The following is a 23354-nucleotide window of genomic DNA, read 5'->3' on the forward strand; positions in this document are numbered from 1 at the left end:
AGATGCCTTTGTTCAAAGCACCTGAAGATCAAGGCAAACAAACATCTTGGTGTCCTGCCTTCTCCACCATGATGACTTCAGATTTCATTGTGACAGATCTTTTTGCCATTTTTTCCAATAGAAGGTACTCCAGTAGTACTGCATTCACCCAGTGTAGACAATTGTATGTTAAAATCATAGAATCATAGAATAGTTAAGGTTGGAAACGACCTTAAGATAATCAAGTTCCAACCCCCCTGCCATGGGCAGGGACACCTCACACTAAACCATGTCACCCAAGGCTTCATCCAACCTGGCCTTGAACACTGCCACTTGAACAACTTCTTTGGGCAACCCATTCCAATGCCTCACCACCCTCAAAGTAAAGAATTTCTTCCTTATATCCAATCTAAACTTCTGTTTAAGCTTGAACCTGTTACCCCTTGCCCTATCACTACAGTCCCTAATGAATAGTCCCTCACCAGCATCCCTGTAGGCCCCCTTCAGATACTGGAAGGCTGCTATGAGGTCTCCATGCAGCCTTCCCTTCTCCAGGCTGAACAGCCCCAACTTTCTCAGCCTGTCTTCATATGGGAGGTGCTCCAGTCCCCTGATCATCCTCATGGCCCTCCTCTGGACTTGTTCCAACAGTTCCATGTCCTTTTTATGTTGAGGACACCAGAACTGCACACAATACTCCATGTGAGGTCTCACGAGAGCAGAGCAAGGGGTCAGGATCACCTCCTTTGACCTGGTGGTCACGCTCCTTTTGATGCAACCCAGGATACGGTTGGCTTTCTGGGCTGTGAGCACACACTGAAGCCAGCTCATGTTCATTTTCTCATCCAGCAACACCCCCAAGTCCTTCTCCGAAGGGCTGCTATGAATAAACAGGGAAGGAGGGAAGAAGGCACTGGACTGCCTGGAGGATGGAAGCAGAGACATTCCCCCTTCCTAGCCATCCCACCCAAAAACCCTCAGGCCACTCACCTACCTTGGCAGTCACAACTCCCCATATTCTGTGGCAGCTTTTAGCACAAAAGGGCTCAATTTCTGGAGCCCCCTGTATTAAACAGCTGCAGTTACTGTATGCCTACTAACACTACCATGGTAACCAAAAGCTGGGGGCTAGCATAACATCTTTGGGGCTGAACAAAAGGAAGAAAAAAAAAAGTGATTAAAAAAACTGAAAGAATTCTTATCCTCTTCTTCTTTCTCAGGAGTAAAAACAAAAAATAAAATAAACCTCTGTGTATCTTTATAAAGCACAGCTGCAGAAAACTCTGAGCTGTAGACTTGAGGCAGATGATCCAAATTAGTATCTGGTAACTCATAACAACCTATGGCACCAGAAGTCTTCTGCATATTAAGTGCAATGGCCTAGCACTGAGGTATGCCTTCTAGAACAGGCCTCAGCAGTGATGACTGTTTAAACTATGTTTAAGTACCTTAAACATAACCAAGTTAAACTCTGCAAATTTAACTAGGTTTTAAAACAAAACAAAAAGGACATCTATGTTTAAAGATATTTTACCTGTGTTTCAAAGACAAAAAAGCTTAAATTATAAAATTCTTCATGTGTGGCAGACCAACAAAGAGCACATACATTAGTGAATGCCTTAAACATTCAGCTTCAACTGAGGTAACAAAAAAAAGATGCCCTTGGGCACAGAATATTTGACCAAATCAGTGATTAGCTTTGCTTAGTCAGGAGATTTTTTTTCTCCCCTCTTAAACCAGAACCCAAATTCATACTACTTATTTATCAGCATTTGTTCAAAGGAAAAGTCCTTTCTTCAGCTTAGATTTAGTTTCCGACTGACGGTTGGTACTTGAAGTGAAAATTGAATGAAAGTCAAAACTAACCATAAACCAAGAATTAGTAACACTACCCAGGTTTCTGCAGAGCCACACACAGTCACACCACTCTTACAGGAAGCTGCGCTACTGTGGTTAGGAAGGCAAACAAAACTTTGTAAATATGCCATGCCTGTCACCAGGACTTATTTACTCATTTACAGCTATGCTAATTGCGGCCATATGGCTCCTGCTCTCTTGCAGCATGGGTGGACCAAACCTTAAGTTTGTTGGCAAAGTTCAGTTTTTCCTTGGAATAAAAACCCAAACCCAAAAAACCAAGAACTCCTGATAAAATCACTCTTGTTGAATGAAGGTAATACAAATAAATGTTTCCAGACAGATCATAGCAGCAGTAATATTTGATTCCTATGTTCTTAAATTTCAAACCTTAAAAATCTACAACAACCATGAACAAATCTACAACAGAACAATGAATTTTTATAACACAACTGACTCAGCCATGCCAGCTGCAGAAATAAACCTGGAGCATAATTTCCACAGAAATGCACAAAGACAGAAGTAACCAGAAGATATATGGAAATTGTTGGAACTGTTCTATTTAAATAAAGGTAATGGTAAACTACTTAGCAGGGAAAAAAGATTACATAAAAACTTCCAGTTCTTGCTAAAACTGCTATCTAGAGCACATTCTCATATAAATTTATTGTGTATTAATTTTGGAGACATCTTTAGCCCTAGAAATGCTTCAGATTGTGCCTGAATGCTGTCTTTTCAGTGCCTCAAGCACCTGATGCAAAGGGCATAGAACACACTATGCACTTGGTCATAATCCCCAGACCACCTTCATTTATCTAAAACATATACCCACCATTTTTTACAAACCCACCATTTTTTACAAATTTCAGGGCACACAACACAAGCATATAGCAAATACAGATGGGGACAACATATATGGAAGAATCTTCATATACTGACAACTAAAATCTTCTCACTCAAATGACTCTTATTTGCAAAAACAAAAACCAAAAAATCCACCAAATTCACAACTCCCCTTCATTCTTGAGCAAATCCTTCTGGGGCAATTTAGGTCTTCAAGGGAAGAACGCGAATTCTGGGAGGGGGGTATTCTGTTTTCATTTGTTTTGATAACCTCTCTCCTATGCTTTGAGACCCCAACTATGACCAAACACTGCTAGGAAAGGTATGATTAGAGGTTTATGAGACAGTTGTGCACATTACAATAGTAAGAACGCTTTTCAGAAATGTAAAAGCATAGCTTGCTCAGTGAAGAATATCCATATCACATCAGCTGGCTTCACCACTACTAACACTTTTCCTGTCGCCACTGAAATTCAAACAGGATAGTCTTTGAGAAGAAGGTACTGAACCAAAATTCCTTATCCTACATGAAATAAAAAACTCAGGTGTCTTCAAAAAAAGTAGTGTCCTGTTCAAATAGGAAGGTGAGAGTATATTTAACGCCCCTTGCTTTGTATTGCTTCTTGAGTTGATAAAGCCATAAGATATCTGCTCTGACTTCACAGCTGGCCCTACCTTGTGTAGGAGGTTGGACCACAGCTCTTGAGCTCATAATCCAACCTGAAATCATTGTATGGTCCTATGAATGTGGGGACTTACATATGGAAAGAGCTTCTGAACAGAAGCTCTACAAGAGGCAGAAACCATCCTGAGGCACTGTGTTGTTTCTGCAGTGGCTAGGTTAACAGTAAGTAGTAAAGAAGTGTTAAGTACTGAATACCTTCAGACATAATGTAATTTGTGAAAGCTCTAAAAGTTACCTGCAAACACTCATGCTGAACAACTTAATGAACATGGAGGAACCTGTCCATGTTAAGTCCTAAGCACAAAAGGTTACTAAATGGAGAGCAAAGAGAAGTTAGTTCATTGGTTCATTCCAAGACCTGTTTTACCTCTGAAAATGAGATAAAGATGTCAAAGGGTAAGGAGCTTCAACAGATGATACTCCATGTTATGGGGCTACAGCTGAGCATGCTTCCAGAAAGAACCATAGTAAAAACCAAGATCTTGTTCTTAACAACGTATCTCTTCTGGTACTGCTGCTTAATATACGGACTAAGCTGGATGCAAAATAACAATCCAAAAAGGTATGGAAGTAGTAAAAGCTCAGGGAAAGAAAGTATATTTCCAGACTAGTAAATAAAACCTTAAAAATCTACAACATGAGGACATGAAGGTTTCTGCAGAAACCTTCGGCTTTCACTTCCCTTCCCACAGGGACTAGAATTTGAAAAGGGGAGATCTGCAGCAATTCTTGCAGCTAATCAGCACTATCAAGTTCAGAGAAGATCAATGGAGACATAAACAGCATGAGCAACCAAGAATCAGAAAAGAGAACTAAACTGATGAAAGACAGAAGAAACCTACAGAAGACATTCCAAAATAGAGGAAAATTCTGGCTCCAATTACATGCTGTGCCATGCATATCTATAAGAACTAAATATTTACTGCACAAAATCGTAACTTGTACCTCTCTCTTTTTACCCCTCTGAACAGTCTAACCTGTGTGCCTAGAAGTCAGTGAAGCTGGAAGGGAAAAGTTTCAAAGTTCTGTTCGTAACCATCAATTCTTGAAGCACAAACGTTTACCACAGAAAAGTCACTTTCTTTGTGTTTTTACTAGGGATGGACTGAAACTGCTGGAAGAGTTTCAGTCCAAAGACAACTACCTCTTCTGACTGGAAAACAAATCTGCATTAAAAGTAAAGACATACCTAGAATGTCAAGACTGCGTGCATCTCAGAGCAAGCTGATAAAATCTTTCCAGGAACTAGCACTGAAGCTTCTCAGTTTTCTTTCAACAGATCTAGAACTGAACTTTGAATTTTTCTGCAATATGCTCTTCCTAGGAAGGAAAAGAGGCATTATACACCTCTCAGACAAAGGAAGAGACAGTAACTGAAATGTCACACTTCAGGGATGTCATAACACAATTTTGTGGGGTTTTCAGTGCTGCTGGTTTTGAACATAAACATTGCCAATTCCATTATATGAATGTACATAAACAATAGAAACATAGCAATAAATAAACTAAAATATGCTTAATCCAGGTTGTTTCACAGAGTACCTTAAAAATTTGTCTAAGGTGAAAAAAACTTCCATAAGAAAGTGCCATTTTTTCAACATTTTTCCAAATTCTTCAAATCTCTTCTGACAAATTCTTAGTCTTCTAAATATGCTGCAGTCTAATACCAAAGTTCTATCCCAATCCAGAAGCCGTCATTATTTATAGAAATGCTTTCTTTCATTTCACTTCAAACACCTATTTTGACAATGTGCTTGACAAAGTCAGACTTGGGAAAGATGGTGCAAAAGTAAAAAGCCTAGTAATGCTATTTCTGTGTTGACCATTACCCTTTGCCATGCAGCTTCAAGATGACCAACTGACACAGTTGGAGTGGTTAACTAGAAGGAACGGAACCCCTCCATCTGGATAACAAAAAAGGACTGGAACTTGGTTTACAGGCCAATCTTACCAATACATGGATATCCTTAAAATTAAGTTTCAGGTGAATGCTATTTCTATTTCCCCATGCTAAACTCCTTTATACTACAAATGCAGGAAACCATCAATTAACACCAAAGTAATATACACTGTAGCTTAATAAGACTACTCAAGTTAGAAGAAACTCCATACACTGCTCTTAATGAACATCCTTTCTAGTGAAACTGATATAATGCCTGTGCCATCCAGATTAACATTAGGTCATTCTCTGGATGAAAATTAACTATTCCTTTGGAATTTGCAACACATTTCAAGTGAGGGTGCAAAATTGCCAGGGCTATAAGAGGCCCTATAGACAGTAACTGTGACCCTCCATGATTTCTAGTGGAAGGTGTTGTCTAGTCAATTAGTCTATAGGCAGTATGAAGCCTGAAATGATATTTTGCTATTTTTCAGCCATTAGTTTAAGATCAATCACAAAAACTATGCACTTGAATTCTACATGCCATTTCCAAAATAAGTAAAAGGAAAAAACCCCAAAAAACTGAATTAGTGGCCAACTGCCTTACTTGTACACAAGCCTGTGACTCATTTTGGACAGGACTTGAATTTGTCCCTTTATAGTACTATAATGTTCAATTCACCTTAGTTTAGCTCCGAGCTGAATGATTGCTATGAAGCAAGCATTTACATCTTATTTGTTTGACTCCGCTGGGGTCAGATTAGAGACAAGCAACTGGTTGTCAGGCCTACCTGCTCCACCCTTCTGGCTCATTCCAATTAGCAGTCTGTACTACCTTCTCCTTTCAAAGGGATGGTTGACTTTAGAGTTAAAAAAAGAGGAACAGCAAGAACAGAAGATATAACAGAAGTGTACAATATTACATCCCTCTCTACTGAAAAGAGACTTGAAATATATATAAATAAATGTATATATTTGTGTGACACATGGCAGAAAAAACTGCCCAGCTATAGTTTTCTCTGCACAAGCACCAATATTTCAAGCTTTAGACCATACTAGCTATTCCACAACTTGACAGAAACTCTTCTGATCTTCTTCTTATTGCCCCTGACAAAATGAACACCCTGTCTGAGCGTCAGCTGTTCAGAGTCCTGAGCCTTCAGGACAGGCAAAGGAGAAGCTGCACTCAAGTTTCATTTGGTATCTAGTATCTATTTGGAAGTCATAGCTAACAATATGACTACAGGACAGGAGTTCAATGCCAGAGATATTTGATTTTGCAATGTGTTTCCAGTTTAAGATAGTACTGATCTCAGCAGCCATGGAATACAAGACATAAACAAACACTTCCTTATCCATCTTGAGTAAAATCAGTCACGGCCATGCAGCCCAAAGGTGAATACCACAAACCAAGACACTTTGTCACTGCTAAAGTCACAAATGGGTCAACAGGTCTGAATGACTATTTGAACACAGCAAACCCATCTACAACCAAAGCAAACTTGATCTGAGGCAATTTTTGTGTACAACCAAAAGCATTGGGAAACCAATCTCTGAAGGCTCACAGAAACCACAAAATAGCTCTGAGGCTGTTTCCTGCACCCCCTCACCTAAAGCAAGGTCAATTAGGGCAGGTAGCTCAGGGCTACATCCAGTTGGGTTTTGACTGTCTCCAAGGATAGAGATTCCATAAACTGTCTGGACAATCTGCTCCAGTATTCAATCACCCTTACAGTAAAAGTGTTTTTTATGTTTTAATGAAGCTTCCTGTATTTCAATTTATGCCCATTTCCTCTTGCCCTTTCACTGGGTGCCACTGAGAAGAGTCACACAGTTTGATTTCTTTATTTCTTCATTATGTATATAGATACACTATCTCCCCAAACCTTCACTACTGCAGGCTAAACAGTCTTAGCTTGCTAAGCCTGTCTTCCTTCATGAAAGATGCTCTAGTCCCCTAAATCATCTTTTTGGTCCTTTGCTGGACTCATTCCAGTATGTGTATCTTATATCCAGTAGTGCAGATCCCAGCACTCCAGATGTGTCTCACTAGTGCAAAGCAGACAGAAAGGATCATGATCCTAGACCTGCTGACAACTCTTTCTAACACAGCCCAAGTATGTTGAATTTCTTTACCGGAAGGATGTACTGCTATCTCATACTTGGCTTGGCCATCCACCAGGACAGTGAGGTCCCTTTCTGTAAAACTGCTTTCCAGATGGATGGTCCCCCAAGTGTACCAGTGCATGGGGTTACTCCTGCCTAGTACAGGACTTGATGTTTCTCTTTGTTGAACTCTGTAAGTTCCTGTTTGCCCATTTCTCCAAAAGAAACAAAGTACCTGCCCTGGGTTCAGCAGTAACAGTCATTTTTCCCTTTCTTAGTAGCTGGTGCAGTGCTGTGTTTTTGACTTTCAGCCTGGGAACAATGCTGATAACACCGATGTTTTTAGTTGCTGCTCAGTAATGTTTACTCTGACCAAGGACTTTGAGACTCAAGCTCTGCCAGGGAGGAGGGGAAGTTGAGAGGAAGCAGAGACAGGACCAAACTAACTGAAGAGGTATTCCATACCACAGCATGTCACGCCCACTATATAAACCGGGGGCAGTTATCTGGAAGGGCTAGATCTCTGCTCAGGTTGGGCTGAGTATCAGTCCGCAGGTGGTGAGCAGTTGTATTCTCTTCTCTTGTTATTTCCCTTATCATTATTATTATTGGTGGTAGTAGCAGTGGTTTGTGTTATACCTTAGGTACTGGACTGTTCTTATCTTAACGCATGGGAGTTACATTCTTTTAATTCTCCTCCCCATCCCTCCGGGAGCGGAGGGAGGAAGGTAGGGAGTGAGAGAACGGCTGTGTGGTTCTGGGTTGCTGGCTAGGCTTAAACCACAATAGTACCTCTGAATGATGGCACAGTCATCAGACACTCTGCCAAGTTTTGCAACATCTGCAAAATTGCCAAAGGCACACACTGTCCTATCATCCAAGTCATTAATAAAGATGTTAAACACTACTGGTTTCCTATCCGCCCCTGAAGTACACTGCTTATGACTGGCCTTCAACCTGCTCTTCATGCTGCTGACCACAATCCTTTGAACCCAGCAGTTCAGCCAGTCTTCAGTCCATCCCACTGCTCATTTATCTAGCCCACGTTTTATCAGTTTGTCTATACACTTGACACTCTAAAATTGATTTGCAGAGGCAACCTGGCTATGGCAAGCATGTGTTTCTTTTTGTCTCTTAGACACTAACCTCAACCAGTTTAGAACAGAAATCTATGGTGAAGGGCCCAGTGTAAGTTTATGGATAAAAGGGGGGAAAAAGAAGAGGTCAGAACAACCTAAAAGAAAAATAAGATGTTTCTCAGCATTAACAGAAAGAAGAATCTTCTGTAGGAAGAAAAATTTGAGGAGAAACAATAAGCACCAGTTGAAATCAGAAGTTAGGAAGAAGAGGCGAATGTAATGATTGTTTCAGAAATAAAAAAGTTTATACTTACCAAATTATCTGTTTCTGGATCTTCACAGAAAAAAGGTTTTCCTTCTTTCTCCTGCTTCCTTACAAAATTTTCAATATCTACATCAAAACTAGCAGAAGTTGTGCCTTCTGAGCCTTGTGTAGATTGTTCACATTTTTCAAATAATAGTGCTAACAGGGGAAATAGTGGGTGCCTAAAATAAAAATTAAAATACATGAATAAATACTTTCAATTATGTGTACCCCACTGAAAAGAAAGATCTACCTCATGTAATGTATAGTCACTCATGTAAGAAATAGAAACACAAGCCTTGGAAGAGAGTGCAAAGAATACCACTAGTTATAGAAAAACATGATGAAAGTTTGGGTTTGGGTTTTTTGGTTTGTTTTTTTTTAATTTATTTTGATTTAACCACACAGTCTAGAGGCAAATAAAGCAGTAAAACAGGTATACTCCAATAAAGAGAACAATCGCAAGCCAAGAAGATATGACATAATATTTCATTCACTGTAACTGAGTGGCAAGAAATACATTAATACAGTAGGTTAGAAATTAGGATTAGGATTTAAACTAGAATGAATGTAGATTTAAAACTCTGATAAAAATTACTTATTGTTAAATGTGGCCCATACTTAAACATCACAAATAACTTTATAGCATAGATACTGTTCTTAGTACTGTACTCAGAGGCCTCCTATGAAATCATGCTCAGAGCAGAAGATGATTTTGTTAGCACAAGTCTGAGAATGAGTGGATACATCCTTCTGCTTCAGGTTTTTGGCTAGGATTTTTTTTTTTTCACATGCAAACTGGTAATACTTATGTCTTTATAAGGCACTTAAAGTGAGAGAACACTTAACTTCATCAAAACTAGGCATACTGCTTAGTGTAGCACTTAACATGGGAACATCTCAAATTAGTGTATTTATACATCAACATTTAATCCAGTTTGAGCTAATTACCAGGCAATAGATTGTTATCCCTAAAGAAAAGAGGATAAAGATTGACCTAATTACAATAAAAACAAAATCTCACATTAAAGGTTAAAAACTGCAGCATAACAAATAATGACCATAGTTCAAAAGTCTGAGTAGCTTGATAAATTTCACTTGTGCTTTAAAGGCAGCCACCCTTAGAATATCCTTTAAAACTATGCTGAAATTGAACAATCCCACAATAAAGGGAAGGTTTTTTCTTGGCTGAAGACTCACAGTGAAGCTAATTTGATCTCATTCTTTCCCTGCAAACTACTGAGACAGCTAGGCCCTAACTTTAAGTTATTTATCGAAAAAGTTAAAAAAAAAATCCTCTATTATGTTTCAAAAGACAGAACACAAGTCCATTACTACCTGTAAATGGCCTGCTTGTCCGCATCCATTGGAGTTTGAGATTCTACAGGGGCAGGACTCACCCCTTCTGCATCAGTATCTTGTTCAGTTTTTAATTCTGTTACTACTTGCATCTGTAGAAAAAGAGTAATTTATAAGTAAGCCTGCATGCTTGACGTAAAATAAGTGTACTGTTTTCTAGCAAAATAGCAATGCAAAGGGCTACTAAATTGCCAGAAGGTTGGTATGACTTGGCAGCTGCACAAAAAGTTGCAGCAGTAACAAAACCCCTCTTTTAATCCTTGACACTTTTTGATGGGTAGTTTAAAGGTCACTTCAAATTTCAGCACTCAGCTTTAAAATGGGAATGACAGAAATCAGTAAACTGTTAAAGCATGTTGTCTCCAAAATCAATGTCTTTGGAATATAGGTTACAGTACATTGCTCCAAAAAAAATCATGGGGATGTCTGCATAAAAATCCTTTAGGATGCCAGCAACAGAAAGGTAAGTTTCTACTCTTCGGCTTTCCTTCTTATTTCTTACTGTACACTGTATCAGGATACTGAAGAGATTTTGAAGTATCTCTTGTCCATTAAAATGCGTATTTTCTTACAAAAAACTGAAATAGTCTGTGTATTCTGTGTCTTTCCAGTCTTCAGAAGCATAACCTCCCCTGACCTTTACCACTCAAATTTACATATTTTAACTACCAATTATTTTAGGAATATCAAGCTACTGGAGAAGACAGCAGTAACTACTTCTATAAATCCATTTAACAAGTTACACAATCTCCCACCACTGGAAAAAAAAAATATAGCCACAGCTTCTACAGAGTAGCTCAGAAATTGCAGTAAATGGCTGGTAATGTCTTTGAGGTGCCTCGAATGTATGGATTTTAATTCGCCTTAAGTATCTTTTGGACTAAAAGGTCTTAAAGAAACCTGACCTGTGAAAATCATTGTTTCTGTCCCCAACCCAGGGTCCTATTGGAGCACTGGGAGCATCTCTACAAATAACTCCTTGCAATCTTTTTTTTTTATTACTTTAATCCTAGCGAGTTCTGTCTCAAGTAGAGGACAGACAGTGTTACAGATACCAACAGAGAGACAGAATTGACACCTGCAGAAAGCAAATGTACAGAATGCAATCCTCTGCCTTTTTTCCCCATGAAATTTACATATCACATAATCCACAGAAACCCTCCAAGTGGAGGGCTGGCCTCCAGATACTACTAGAGAACCTGACTCTGATAGAACTGAGGACCAAAAGATGATGTCAAGCCACCTCCTAGCGCAATCAGAAAGTGAGAAAATGCCAGCATATCCTACCTAACAGAGCAGCCTGCCTTGCAAAGCTGTTCCCCATCAATCATAGATAATTTTTTAAACCAGAATTCTTGCATTACTTGTCTCCAGTTAACAGTATTTTAATGTAGCAATTCAAATAGTTGCAATATACAGCCTGTTGTACAATGAAGAAACAACATAGCCAGACGTATCAGAGTATGTTTCATTATACTAGCTGTTTGTTGCTATAAGTGAGAAACTGGAAGCCCATAGACCAGCTTCCTAATTAGCCATTTTATCAATTACTTCATTAATATTAATTCAAGTACTTTTCCAGTTTTTAACCTTAAGCATAACTGCATAGGCTTAAGTGTAGTCTAAGTGGCAACTAAGTGTAGTCTAAGTGGTAACTAAATTTATCCTTCACTTGCTCAAGGCCAACAAGTCTATGACTGCATCAGTGTCATCCATCTATTGTAACCGCAGACACATAATAACACTGAAATATCATCTACAAAGTATTACGGATGCCCAGTTGACTTTCCTAAAAATAGGAACATTACAGCACACAAGTGATCTAGAGCAGATTCAGAAGAAAACCTCTTATCTAACCAATCTTTCACAATTTAAGGGAAGTCATGCAAAGATTAGCAAAGCCGTTAATAAGTATCTAGAGTTCTAAATAGCTGCTTATCACTTCAAAGATCTTGTTACACAAACAAGAAGAGATACTTAAAAGAATGCCAAAGCAGGCATTACGGAAAAGTCCCTACCTTATTTTTTCTTGCTAACCATGTTTAGTTCATAGAGAAAGAAAACCACACCTACCTGTTGTCCATCTTGATAGTTGTCTATACTTAATGTCTGTGTTGCCATCATGGTTAATAATATGTTAATTACGTCAAATCATCATAAGTATGAACAAATATTCTTAAAAAAAAAAAAAGTCAGTTACAAAAGTGACATCTTAGAATCCAGTTATAAAAGATGAAAATTACAGGTTTATGCACACCTCCCCCAAAAATCTGCGAGTCTGACAATGATATTGAAAATATTGAAATATTTTTCAGTGTCGGGGAGGGAGGACAAGGATCAAATTGGAAAATGCTTCAACATTTCATCAGCAAAAAGATCCTTGGATAGTTTTATATTTTAACGTAAGATTTTTAATAAGTGGCTGCGGTTCTTTTACAAACTTCAAATAAAATTTAACATTTATTTTTTCGCTACTTACCTACGTTACTCTAAAGTAATACATAAAAATCTAGGAAAGAGCAAAGATTTACATTGCTGTGTTTTGAGAAGGCTAACGAAACACTGAGCATTACTTAATTGAAATAATAACAGACTACAAACAATGAACCAAGTGTAAAAAGTATTTAGGAATACCCTATTTACTTATAGGTAAATCCTATTCTAAAATTAAGGCCTGAAATTACTTTTAGAAACCAAAGTCTCAAATTGCTTCTGACACCAGCCATTTAAAGCTCAACAAAAAATAGAACAATATCTAACAACTTTTAAACACTTGGACCTATGTGATTATATAGTTTCAAAAGTGACCTAGGAATTCACAAGTCTCATTTTCATAGACTTAATATTTCAGGAAATATTATTTTCAATAGGATTTATAGCACAAGTAAATTTATGCATGTTACCCCTCTAAGCATTAGCTAGAGTTTGGTGCTCAAATGAGTTAAACACTTTTCCAAGTTAGACATTAAGAGATAAAAAAAAAAAAAAATAGCATAGCACATTGACAGAGTTTATTCATCATACTACTAATTTACATTTCATTTTCTTGCAAGATTAGCAGCCACTACAACTGAAATCACATCACTCATTAAGCTATTACCATTAAGTATTACAACAGAACTCAATTTACCTTGACATGTAGGAGTCCTAATGTTTAGCTACTATAACAAATAGTCATACTAAAAAAGAAGACAGAGCTCATATCTTGAAAAAGATTATATCCCACTATTAATTCCAGGTTTTCTGCTCTCTTCCACTTATGTCAGTATCGAAGAACTAAGTTTCAGCATTCTTAGCAGTTTCAGATCTGAAACAAAATCTTTTTTCTTTGTAATGTGTTCAAACATTACATTTTTTTTAAACTATTTTAAAACTATTTTTAAACCTTTCGCTCACTACTGCATACTACTAAAGTATGTGACCATTTTGAATAGCAATGTTTATATTTCTGGATATTTTCCCCCACAGATAATAGTCTCAAGTAAATGTTTCATTTAGGAAACAGAAGAAATTTCAGGATCCTCTTCTTTAACAGTTTCAAGCACAGAGACAAACCTAACTTCTTGGGACAAGCCTCAAGCCTTACTGTGCATCAAGTTCTACCCATAGTGCAATTCCTAATCATTATTTGTTCATTCATAGATTTTTAATTTTTTAATTAGCTTTGAAGATGAGAGAAATTTATGAGGATGACGTAAGCATAACTTCCTCTGAAAACTAGGTTACTGACTTTCACTCACTCATGCTTAAATGAAGCTGACACTCTTTGGGAGACTATGCCCTTTTACACATGAAAAGGCATCTTCGGAACCACAAATATGAGCAGACAACAGATCTTGGTTCTGGTACTGAGTCATGTGCTTGCAGAGCTGAACAAGTGCTATCTGTAGACAACATGGACATACCATCTTAAGTAGCTTGTGGAATACTATCTAAAAGGTATGCTACAGTTTGGGGACTCCTATGCTAGAGTATATTTTTCTTAGGAATACGATTGAGTAAAAGAATAAAAACTGTGTTCAGAGTTTTCCTAACAGCGTTAATGAAAGTATTTTCTGGTTCTAGTTTGTCTTTACAGAACATCAGTAGTTCTTTCTTTGAAACTTGAAAACCATGATTTCTTCACAAAAAAGGAAGGACACACATCCACTCACTGACAGTACTTCAGATTTTTTTTATATAGTTATGAATCATTAATATTAAATTAATCTCATTTTCTTGTGGCAAATGCTGACTTATCTTTCAAAATACTTTAAGAGGGGTACATTCTGAAACATCAGTCCTGTAAGCATTTGTTTTACATTTAAACATTTATTTTCTTTAAAAAATGGTAGCTTGCAACTGGCACATTAGTGTCTTTCTATACGAACAGAATGAATGGGCACATACAAAACGCTGCTTGTCTTCCTTCTCAAAAGACACACATTTAATTTCAGACTGTGATATCCAAAGAACAGACCAGACTACCCTCAAAGTAAAAGTAGAATGGATCAGCAAAAAAAGAGTAAACACTATTTAATAATTCTTTTAGAAGATGAAGAAGTTCCTTACAAAATGTGGGTAAAGAAACCGTTTGGCTCTGGGAGAAAGATTAAGTTCTTAGTCACAAGTGAGGAAATAAGAGGTAAAACAGTCCTGGAAGAGAAAGAATGTCTTGAAGAGTTAGCAAGGATGTGAAATCATATTAGTGACATAAAAAACAACAGAGAGGGAAGCAACAAAGATAACACACACAAACTGGTGAAGACAATAGGACACTGCAAGAATTGCTGCAGAACCTGACAAGTTGGATCAACCCTTCCTTCCAGATTCCCATGAGGAAATGACATTCCACATCTGGACGTCCCTCAGGCCACACAAAGAAAGAAAAAGCTAGATCCATAGATTATTTAATCAAGAAGGACTTTTGCCCTACTGTCATCCAGGAGAACAGCTGAAAAGAATTCTACATGGGTATATCCTTAATTTCCTGTAAAAGCTTAACCTCTGACTTATAATTACAGTAGAAAATTAAGCTATTAGGCAAGATAACAACTGATGAGATTTAGTGAAGACAACTATTGCAAATCAAGAAGAACAAATTGAGCTAATCACATACTTAAATTGAGGCAATTAACTGAGGAATTACTTTGGTTCACTAAAGAGAAACATCTCCTCATTACCCAGTACTGGTATGAAACAAACTACATTAAACTGTAACAAAAATAACTGAGAAGGTATTTACACATTTGGCTTTTATAACCTAATTTAGGCTACAGCACCCAGTTCTAGTTAACAGATACACAGCCTGAGCAGATGTTCATTCTGCAAGCAACAATGCTAGATGAAGCTGGTATCGCATCCAGATGTTTACCAGTGCCACCCTGGCAGAGCTGATTACTTCCACAGCTCTACCACTGCGCATAATTTATGAATTGTGATTCATAAACATGTGAATAATTTCTGATCCGTTTTACACAAAGTCAGCGAGGCTAGTTCAACCTGCTGTTAAAGGTGGCTGTGATGTAAACCATCTGACTTTGTCTGAAGCACACTGCTGTGGACTCACACATCCCCTGCTCTTGGCTGACCTATTAGTGTGGTAATTTCTGCTCATGTGTGGTGATTATCAACTCACAGCAGGACCATCTTTAACCAGCACAGCTATACCCAATACTATATAGCTTATGGTATCTGAAGTGAGCCTAAGAACACATGACTTCTGAACAACTTAGCTTTAAAAATGCCAATTATTTTTTGTTAAAGAAATCAAGAGTAAACGAGAGTAGAAGGGAAACTGTGCATTTGTGTTACAGTCAAAGTTACAAATAACAAAAATAACCCAAGGGTGAGAAAGTGAGCCAGCCTGCTTCATGCAGAACAGAATTAACTCCTATTTATTTTGAAAACAAAGTGTGAGTAAAACCCAAGGAAATGTTTAAAAGGTCATGTAAACTGGAAGCTGATGCACAAACTGCAATCAGAAACTCCACTGAGATCTGTGGCAAAAGTGAATTCATAAAAGCATTGTGTTCCGGAAAAAAAAGTGAAATGAAAAAAAATCAAGCCTTTAATAAAAATAAGTATGAAGGTAAAATGCAGAGTAGAAAGGAAGCTAAATTAAGAGGAATAATCATAATTAGAGATGTGGAGACTGTGCAAGTTAAGGAATATCAAAGAGAAGAGATTAAAGGTGAGATGAAACATGTACACTAAGTGATAACTTTAACATACATCACTCCTCACTTGCTCTACTTACTCCTTCATAATTAAGAGTGAAGGGACCACCCAGTAACATTAACATAAGGTAAAACCAAGCTGTTGGAGTTCAGTAATATCATTTTTAACATATACAAGCTACAACAGATGTTTGTAAGAGATATAAATAGTTATGCCTCAGGGTATAAACTAACCACTAACTGTCATAGGGTTGTGAAGAAACTACCTACCAGACTTGTTAACAAGTAATGTTTCCTTCTAATTTTCCCCTATACATGTTCCTTTGAAGTCCTTCAGAAAGAAATGAACAACTGGCAGATTCAGCTATTTGTTCATTCATTGCTCTGTAACATACACCCTTATATTCACATACAAAGTTAAAAAGAAATAAAAATCAAACCAGCAAGCCTGTTTGACACATTAAAAGTTATCTAGAACCCTCTTCACTTTTCATAAAAATACATAATGATATTTGATTCCAGGGCACACTTCTTTTTTAAAGGAGATAAAATACTGGATGTGAGAAAGCTCACCCTTTCCTTCAGTGGGTTGAAGATGACATTATCTTGTTCCAGTAGAGTGATCCCACTGATGCACAAAGTAAACAACAGAAACCTAGAAACCAACAGAGAAATATTCAGGAGACAACAACATAGCACATACTTTCTGAGACTGATTATGACCAAAGAAAAATATTATGGCTTATTACTCCCACATTGAAATTGACAGGCCTTTTTTGTTTGCTTACTTGCATGTTTTGCAAATCCGATTTTTTTGGTTGGTTGTTTTTTGGGTTTGTTTTTTTTGTGTGTGTGTGATTTTGGGTTTTTTTGGGGGGAGGGGTGTTTAATTTTAATAATCTCTAATCACACCTACTATCTCATGCTATTATTCAAGTTTTCCCTCATCTTATTTCATTCGCCATTATTTACCTTTGTCTTTGCTGAGATCTCTAGCAGAAGGCTGTATTTGGACTGCTAACTTGCTTGTAGTTCAACCTTCATATTTTAGTCTCTGGCTCAGTGTCTGTCTGCTTAGACTAGACAATACACATTCCAAAAATAAAACTATTAAATGCAAATAGCTGTAACTCCTCAGTGTTGCAAAAATTAAGCATGAAACAAAGAAAGGTAGAAGTCTTTTTTATTTATTTAAATTTTAATTTATATCTCCTTCATAATCATGCTTTGATTTTACCATAGAATGTTCTCTAACAAGGGCTATGACCAAGTAATCAACTACTTGATATAAAACTAATAGACTACAGGAAAGGGCATGAGCCACTGTTAGGGTTGCATGTTCTGTGAAGACTGGTTCTGCAACAGGATTATTCAGCAGTTTTAAGTGGTAATGTTTTTTTTAAACTTTACAATTACTTTAATCACATTTAATAGCACCTGTTCAATACATTAAAGCTACTTTTAAAAAGTAGTAATGATTGTGAAAGCAAAGTAGCAGAGACAGTGAAAATTCATTTTAAAAAACGCAACTGCTTAAAAGTATTAGAAAAAAGCCTGCAAAGCTATTTAAGAGGAAGTTCCAGACACCAACGTTACACAAACGCCATCTGAAATTATATGATGAATAAACACACAGCTAAGATCTTGAAACAGATTATTTCTTTTTCTCACATAGACAAAGTTCTTGCACTCCCAGTTCTGTCAACTGGAATGAAAGGAACCCCAACATTTTTGAAAATGAGATTAATTTGGTATTTGGATTTGAGAACAAAAATCTATCCATGTGTAGCATGGAAGTAATGTTTTTCAGACAAGTTCACAAAAAAGCAAAATGCTAAGGGCCACTTGGCATATATGCCATCTCTGGTTCACGAAATCTAGCTGTAAAAGAACAGGGAAGATACTCTGATGAGTTATAAGCTTCAGCCATTGGTTATAGATTAAATACTGAGTTAGGAATTATTTTAGTCCAAACTGACAGACACGGTCTTGAAGCTTCAAGGGGCAGATGACATATTAAAAATTCTTACCACTCTCTTAAACTGTTAAAGACCTATGTCCCCAAAGAATGGGCTTTTCTCATTTTTGCAGCTTAATTCTGTTCTGAGGCAGTGTACCCTCTTCCTCCCTTCTTCACAAGCTATTTGTCTTCTATAATTTTGATAATCCTTTTCACACAGCCCAACTTATTGGGCTATTTTCAAATAGATTAATTCTCGCTATTCATAGCATCTTCTGAATGTAAATTACTGCCAGGTAAATTCTGATTACCTCTTCCTTGCCTGCTGAGACATAGGGAAGGACTCCATCACAGCAAATCTGAAAAACCTGTTCCCTCCATTCAGAAACAACTGCAGCAAAGACCTGATTGTGCCACTGCTGTCAGATGTGGTCAATTCGAAATATTTAATGTATGAAGAAGCAGCTCTTCATACATTAAATGTATGAAAAGTAGGCCATGAAGAAAGCCTTCAGCTGACACCCTGGAAATAGGCAAGTTTCTGGGCAGTGCATGTGAAGTCAGAATTAAAGAGGTACTGAAGAAATGCAGGCACAAGTGAAAGATGCTGCAGAGTAAAAGGTTTGACTGAGAAGGAGCCACGGGACATTGCAGTCATATTGTCTTCTTCCAAGAGATATCTGGCAGCAATTAAGATGAGAATCTACCCTAAAATGTGTCAGATAAGAAAACAGATCTGAGCTTACAAGTCTCAGTGGGGCAAGACAGGGAACAGATACACCTGCTAAATAAGGGATGGAGACACCACCAATTCACTATTGAGCCTAAGCTTGGAACTGCTATTTCCAAGTTGTCTCTTCCTTTTATTCCTGCAAACAAGATTTAAAGTCATGTTATCACAATAAAAAAGATATTTAACTATGAAACAGAAAACAAGGGCAATTTGCTTTGTCACTTAAAAGAAGTATCACCATTAAAGTTTTTACTATGAAGTAAAATATGACCTTATTCATTCAAGCACTGAAGAATCCTCTTTTTGTTCTCTCATTTTCCATGTCAGCTAGTAAAAACAAAGACCCGTGCATATATGTATGATAAATATTAGGAAATATTAAGGTCAAGACACATATTTTTATAGATTCAAATAATAACAAAGCAATATGTAGACAATACATGACAACACGCCACCAGGGATTCATTCCACCTTTGCTGCAAAGGTAGAATGGTTATTTATCTCCATCAACATATCTACAAAGAGACATTCAGTAAAATTACGGCAAACAAATCAGTATGAAGTTGATACATACAAGTTTAATAAAACTGCGCTCAATGAGAATATACTCCTCATTCAGCAGTAAGGTGGCTTCCATTTCCTCTATCTTATGTACGTACAAAGTACAGTCATTATGAATATTACACTTTCAGAAAGATGATGTTCCTGTTCAGGAATATAATGCCAGCCTCAGGGAGCTGCACTACACACTAAACAGTTATTACACAATAGCTACACTGTCAAGTTCCCTAGGAGACAAGCCCTAAAAAGCCACAAGAACATTTTCTGGCTCTACTAAAATGAGATTTACTTTGTGTCAATTTTTCCCCTTTGTTGTTTGGTGGCGCAACAGAGTTATTTATATATTAGTTTTGATGACTATAAAATTACATTTAAAAAACTGAATGCATATTATACTTTGAGAAACTGAAAATTAAAAATTAAAATCCACCACTAAAATTTCTGTAGAAATACAACTTATCATTAAACGTTCTTTGCCTGTAGGATTTTGAACATCTATACTGTTACACTGACTTTATTCAGCAAGACCTCTCCAACACTGTATTTACCACTCTGTTGTCACATTAATCTTTCCTAGCATCCTCTTTTTGTATCACCCCATTTCAGAACTGAACAAGCCATACAAAGTATTTATATCACAGACTATCTTTCAAGCATCAACACTCAACATCACACCACATGGCAACCAACCAACCACCTCATGAGAAGATTTGCATTTCTTTAGCAATTCACTCTTTGTGCAAACTCTGCTTTTGGTATTTTAAAGGAATTTTGAAAATTCTCCTATTTGCAGGTACCAAATATGAAAAAAAGTATAAAAAAATGTGTCACTTTACAAACTAAAATTGCACATGCAGTAACTGGTTAAGTGGGTATTAAGGATGAATAACAAACCTCTCGAGCACAACAACAGAAGCAGAATTAAGGGCATCTGAGTCTTTTGAAGAACTTTCACCCCCTAATGCCATATGCATCCCTATGTTTATATCAGCACATTTCTTGGGAAGCATGCGTAATCATGGTTCCTGCAACCACCAATTTACCATAGCTCTTCCTAACAAGGGAGAGAAAGATGAAAAATCCTATCTAATCTAGTCATAAAATAATGTCACCTCAGTACGCTAGGTATCCTGCCTCCAGGTAGCTCTTGGCATTGCAGGAATCTTCAGGTTGTTCTCCTACCTTCCGTAAAATGAAAACCTCAATCTTCCAACTACTAAAAAATTCTCAAATTCAAGAACCCTCCTGCAGCATCTCAGTTTCTCCTTCCCATTTCACACTGTTATTTGACCCTGCTTCATTAGCTCCATAAAGCAAGAGTATAGAATTAAGGGGACTAAACACAAATTTTGGTAAAAGGAAAACAAAACTTGGGGGAAAGGAAACCTCCCTTCTTTAATTGCTCCAAAACTCCTAAGGGATTAAGGTACAACAGAGCAAAAATATTTCCCATCACTCCCAGCATTCAGAGAGTGAATGAAGATTCCTTTAGTTTTGGTGGGTTTTTTGTTTTGTTTTTTTCCTTTGTATTCTTAACACTGCAAATTGCAGAACTTTTTACAATTATTGCTTGTGAATGCTAGCATAGGTATCATACATCCCCACCACAAACATCTACTTGACACAGGACACAGAGCATTTCTTTTCCCCTTACTATTACCCAATGTGCTACCACTGTGACATTTTAAACCCAAAATGAAGATGTATAGTACCTACCTTGCCACTATCATAATAAGAGGACTGCATTAGAAAGACTACCAAAACCCCCTCACATGCCAGAGGACACATTATCAGCAATTCCACAGCTGGAACAAATTCTAGTACAACCTTCCTACTTAATGATATTTAAACACTTTTTCAAACACAATTTCATTAAAAACAACAAAGAGAACTCCACCCTCACGTTTCCTCAGCATTCCCCACATGGATAAACATCAGGTTTGCATATGTACTAGATGCAATTCCGTTCTTATGCCATCAAAGCTGCTGGAATATCCATGCAAGTGTGTAGTGAATCTCCTACTTCAGGAGACACTCATTTAATCATACCCTTCCGGGCAAACTAAACCAAAGCAATGGGAAATCCTATTTTAGTCATGATTTGTATCAGTACCCGATAAACTATGACAGAAATTAATCTTGTTTTGTGTTTATACGTTGCGGTTTCATAAAGACACAAAATAACCACCAATCTCACTATGCTTTTATTGCTATTGAATACATTACAATGTTAGTAAGCAGTTTATGTAAGCATATATAAGTTTTCTAACATTTTTATTATAAACCCATAAGTTTCTAATGATTCTTTCTATTAAAGACTCAATTCTTAATGCTGCTAAAGCACAATTAAAGGATGAAGTAGTTTTATTTAACTAGTAACTTAAAATGGACTTAAGATGTTGAATGTATAAGAAAATCCCATCTACACATTTTTACACTTAAAAACTTCAAGATTAAGATGTTTCATTGTCAGTTATTTCATTTTTAGGTCTTTCATGATTTCAGAAATAATGGGCCTGTCAATGAGCCAAGCATTAACTTGGATTAGCTGAACAAAATCCTGGCCCTGCAACCCTACGTCAAATCCAGTTCCAATTGGTCAGTAAGTTTTCCAGAATCTTCCCTCTTTTGACCCTCATACCTGGACAAACAGGAACAGCTGTGTTCTGCTACTAAGTTTAGGCCCTAAAATGAACTGTGACTTTCTTTCCAAAAATGCTAATAAAAATTCTTCCTTTCCTACTCCGCTTTGTCCACAACTCTCTAGTAGCAGGTGAACCAGAAGCAATCAGTTCAACTCTTTTTTTGCAAGGAAGACATACCATGTTCTAGCCTCTTCTGCTCCTGCTGCCAACATTCTTTATCCTCTCTTACTTCTCTGCCCATGTGCTTTCTGCTCTTCAGCCTTGCACTACCCTTCCTCACTGCTCCTGCTGTATCAACATACAGCTTGACCTTTCTCACCTCTTGCCCTCTCTTGTTCCTTCCCCCCACACTGACCACTTGTAATTTTGCTAGCATCATCCTTTTCAGGTTCCTAGGCCTACTGTGCTTTCATCAGGCTCTAGTCCCTGTTACCCACCATTCCCTGAACACCAGCCTTCATCCCTCCACGAGTATGACTACTGACTAAGCCTGAAGCAGCTGGGGGACAAGTACAGATAAAGGCTATTTAGGATTAAACTTACCCATCACCTACTGCTGAGGGATGCATCATGCTTAACTACTTGGACCAGAAGATGACTGCACAGTCAGGTGACATGCAAGGACCAACAGACAGTAAGATACTTGTGTTACATGGCATATTCAGATGATTTAGTTAATAAATACTTGTCAAGTAACATACATGAACCAGCTTTTCAAGACATTGTGATTAATTGAAGTTTCTCGAGGAACAGCCATATGCTTCGTGTGAATGCTTACGTTCTCTTCACCCTCTCTCTTCTGCAACACCAATTTCCAGGACTCAAGTGCTGATATGCTCTTAAGTAAGGCAAACAAGCATTTTCCTTCTCTTAAACAAACCTATTTACTTTCTCTAAAAGTAATTTTCAAAATGCTGAGTCATTTTATCTTTAAGTTTCCAAACCTATTCATCACAGCAAATTTCAGTATGACTGAGAAATAAGCTACCTGAAACCACCACCTCAAAATGAGAATAAAAAAACCAACCAGGTAACCTTACTCCTGGCATCACTACTATCATGATCTGTGACACAGAAAAATGGGCTAGAACACATATGAAGTGATCACAGACCGACCTGGAAGTTATAAAAACATACAACACAGCACGTTTTCATTCCCCTACTCTCCAGGCATGTTGAACATGTATAAAGCTCCAATTTGTT

General features: G+C 37.4%; 1 protein-coding gene across 2 annotated transcripts in view; it reads right to left on the minus strand.

Annotated features, from left to right (window-relative positions):
* PKNOX1 (PBX/knotted 1 homeobox 1) overlaps nucleotides 1-23354 on the minus strand; it is a 42599-nt gene that overhangs the window by 14396 nt on the left and 4849 nt on the right. Inside the window, exons 1-5 of one of the 2 annotated variants that reach the window (XM_031051279.2) lie at nucleotides 17225-17333; nucleotides 16826-16907; nucleotides 12168-12269; nucleotides 10074-10186; nucleotides 8746-8917 (exon numbers count right to left, since the gene is read on the minus strand). In XM_031051279.2, coding sequence (XP_030907139.1) covers nucleotides 8746-8917; nucleotides 10074-10186; nucleotides 12168-12218 — 336 coding nt within the window. In that variant the 5' untranslated portion in view covers nucleotides 12219-12269; nucleotides 16826-16907; nucleotides 17225-17333. Of the gene's footprint in view, nucleotides 1-8745; nucleotides 8918-10073; nucleotides 10187-12167; nucleotides 12270-16825; nucleotides 16908-17224; nucleotides 17334-23354 lie in introns of those variants that run through there. The other variant, XM_005151704.3, reaches the window with a different exon arrangement.

The sequence above is a fragment of the Melopsittacus undulatus genome, chromosome 2 (genome assembly GCF_012275295.1).
Source record: "Melopsittacus undulatus isolate bMelUnd1 chromosome 2, bMelUnd1.mat.Z, whole genome shotgun sequence".
Taxonomy (NCBI): Eukaryota; Metazoa; Chordata; class Aves; order Psittaciformes; family Psittaculidae; genus Melopsittacus; species Melopsittacus undulatus.